Below are 2,487 nucleotides of genomic sequence, written 5' to 3' on the forward strand. Positions count from 1 at the left end.
ATCTCTTGTCAGACCCGCTGTACCTTCTGCTGCTGCTGCTGCTGCTGTTGTTGCTGCTGCTGCTTCTCCTCCTTCTACTGACAGTTTCTCAGCTGCTCTCCCAGCAGCAGCAGCAGCAGCAGCAGCAGCAGGGGGTGCGCTGAGGGGCGGAGGGCCGTCTGACGCGCTTCCTGTGGCTGTTTGCAGCAGCGCCGCAATTTGCTGCTGCGCTGCAACAATATACAGCAGCAGGCCGCCAATGTTTTGTGTCTGCTGCAGCAGCGCCACAGCTTCCTCTCTTGCTGCTTCATCGAGTTGCTGCTGATGACCCGCAGCAGCAGCAACAGCAGCAGAGACAAAGCCTTGTGCAGCACACTTGCTGCAGTTCGCGCCTGAGTTTGCTGCAGAGAGAAACAGCCAAAGGACCTCAACGCCTAACCCAGAAGCAGCAGGAGCAGCAGAAGCTGCTGCTGCATCAGCTTCAACAGCAGCAGCAGCAGCAGCAGCAGCAGGGGCAGCGGCTTTGGGCGTTATTGTTGTGATTAAGCTTTCCCCTTGCTGCTGCGGGTCCTGGTGCGGGAGTTGCTGCTGCTGCTGCTGCTGCTGCTGCGCCAGTTGCTGCAGCAGCAGCTGCTGCCGCTGCATGTGCTGCAGCAAAGCCCCCAAGAGCAGCCGGTAGGCAATGAGAGAGTCTTCGGATGGCTGCGTTTGTTGTAGGAGTTGCTGCTGCTCCTGCCGCTGTTGCTGCTCCTGTTGCTGTTGCTGCTCCTGTTGCTGCTGCTGCTGCTGCTGCTGCTGTTGCTGCTGCTGCTGCTGCACTGACAAGGGCTGCAGCGCCGCACTTTGTTTTTTCTCCAGAAATGCGAGGCGAAGACAAAGCTAAGAAAGAAAAAATAAAAACAAATATATAAACGAAAATATACAAATAGAAATAAAACAAAAGTACAAACAAAAAAACAAAAACAGATATACACGATTACATAAACATCAACAAACAAGCACGTCATCCACTGACACAGGGCTTAGGGTTTAGGGTTTAGGGTTTAGGGTTTAGGGTTTGGGGTTAGGCGCACGTCAGTAAGAAGAGAGAACAGCCGCTCAACAGAGCCGCTGCAAGAAGACGGGCCGGGGGCCTGCAAGCAGCAGATGCAGCAGCAGCAGCAGCAGCAGCAGATGCAGCAGCAGCAGCAGCAGCAGATGCAGCAGCAGCAGCAGCAGCAGATGCAGCAGCAACAGCAACAGATACAGCGGCAGCAGCAGCAGATACAGCGGTAGCAGCAGCAGATGCAGCAACAGCAGCAGATACCGCAGCAGCAGCAGTAGCAAGTGCAGCAGCAGCAGCAACAGCAAATACAACAACAGCAGCAGCAGCAGCAGATACAGCAGCAGTTGCAGCAGAAGCAAGTCGAGGAAATAAGAAGAAGAAAGAAACAAAGAAAAAGAGAAGAAAGCTCAGGGGTTTACATCTGCTGCTGTGTTGTTGCTGCTGCTGCTGCTCTCTGTTTGTGTTTTCTCTGCTTCGATTTCTTTAATTGCAGCCAACGCCTGCAGCAGCTGCTCGCTGCTGCTGCCTTGGTTTGCTGCTTTCCGCTGCAGCAGCACCACTTGCTGCTGCAGCTCGCGTGCTGCTGCCTCCTGCTGCTGCAGCTGCTGCTGCAGCTGCTGCTGGGTTGCTGCTGCTGCCGCCAATGCCCTCTGCTTCCCCCGCTTCTGAGCAGCAACGCGCTGCAGCAAGGCTGATGAATATGTTTGCTGCAGCAGCAGCAACTCCTGCTGCCACTGCTGCCGATCCAGAATGGCAGCTTCCTGCAGCAGCAGCAGCAGCAGCAGCAGCAGCAGCAGCAGCAGCAGCAGCAGCAGCAGGAAGGACAGCATCAGCATCCGAAGCAACAGCAGCAACAACAGCAGCAGCAAATTTACTTTGCTGCAGTTCGTCATCGTGTGTATATACACCGGAAATGTTTCCGTGTTTTGTGTTGTTGGCTCTATAGACATTTATTTTTGGTTATAAACCCAACTTCCTCTCATTCGCATTATTTTATCTGCTGCTGCTGCTGCTGCTGCTGCTGTTGCTGCTGCTGCTGCAGCAGCTGTTGCAGTAGCTGTTGCCGCTGCTGCTCCTGCTGCTGCTTACCTGCAGCCTGGCCACTTTGTGTTTGAGTTCTTCTGCCTCTGTTGCTGCTGTCTGCTGCTTCAGTGTTGTCTCCTCCTGCAGCAGCCGCAGCTGCTGCTGCAGCAGCAAATTGTTATGGAGGCGGTCGGCCTCCAAGGCGGAGCGTCTGAGGGCCCCTAGGGCCTGCTGCAGCTGCTGCTGCTGCGCTGCATATGCAGCAAGTAGCTGCTGATGCTGCTGCTGTTGCTGCTGCTGCTGCAAAGCCATGCCACTCTCTGGGCTCCAGCAGCAGAGGCACGCGTAGGCGCATGAGTTGCTGTTGCTGCTGCTGCTGCTGCTGCTGCTGCTGCAGCTGCAGCTGCAGCAGGAAGCAGAGTTGCAGTGTACAGACACTG

At 55.4% G+C, this 2,487-nt stretch overlaps 1 protein-coding gene across 1 annotated transcript in view; it reads right to left on the minus strand.

The window, feature by feature from the left end:
- The window catches only part of EMH_0039630 (uncharacterized protein), a gene marked incomplete at both ends in the record, with an annotated part of 6,269 nt that overhangs the window by 2,497 nt on the left and 1,285 nt on the right, over positions 1 to 2,487 (minus strand). The window contains 4 exons of the mRNA XM_013495421.1: positions 1 to 858; positions 1,053 to 1,112; positions 1,444 to 1,785; positions 2,114 to 2,367. Coding sequence (XP_013350875.1) covers positions 1 to 858; positions 1,053 to 1,112; positions 1,444 to 1,785; positions 2,114 to 2,367 — 1,514 coding nt within the window. The remainder of the gene's footprint in view (positions 859 to 1,052; positions 1,113 to 1,443; positions 1,786 to 2,113; positions 2,368 to 2,487) is intronic.

This window comes from Eimeria mitis, genomic scaffold (assembly GCF_000499745.2).
Source record: "Eimeria mitis Houghton genomic scaffold, Emh_scaff1566, whole genome shotgun sequence".
NCBI classification, from domain to species: Eukaryota; Apicomplexa; class Conoidasida; order Eucoccidiorida; family Eimeriidae; genus Eimeria; species Eimeria mitis.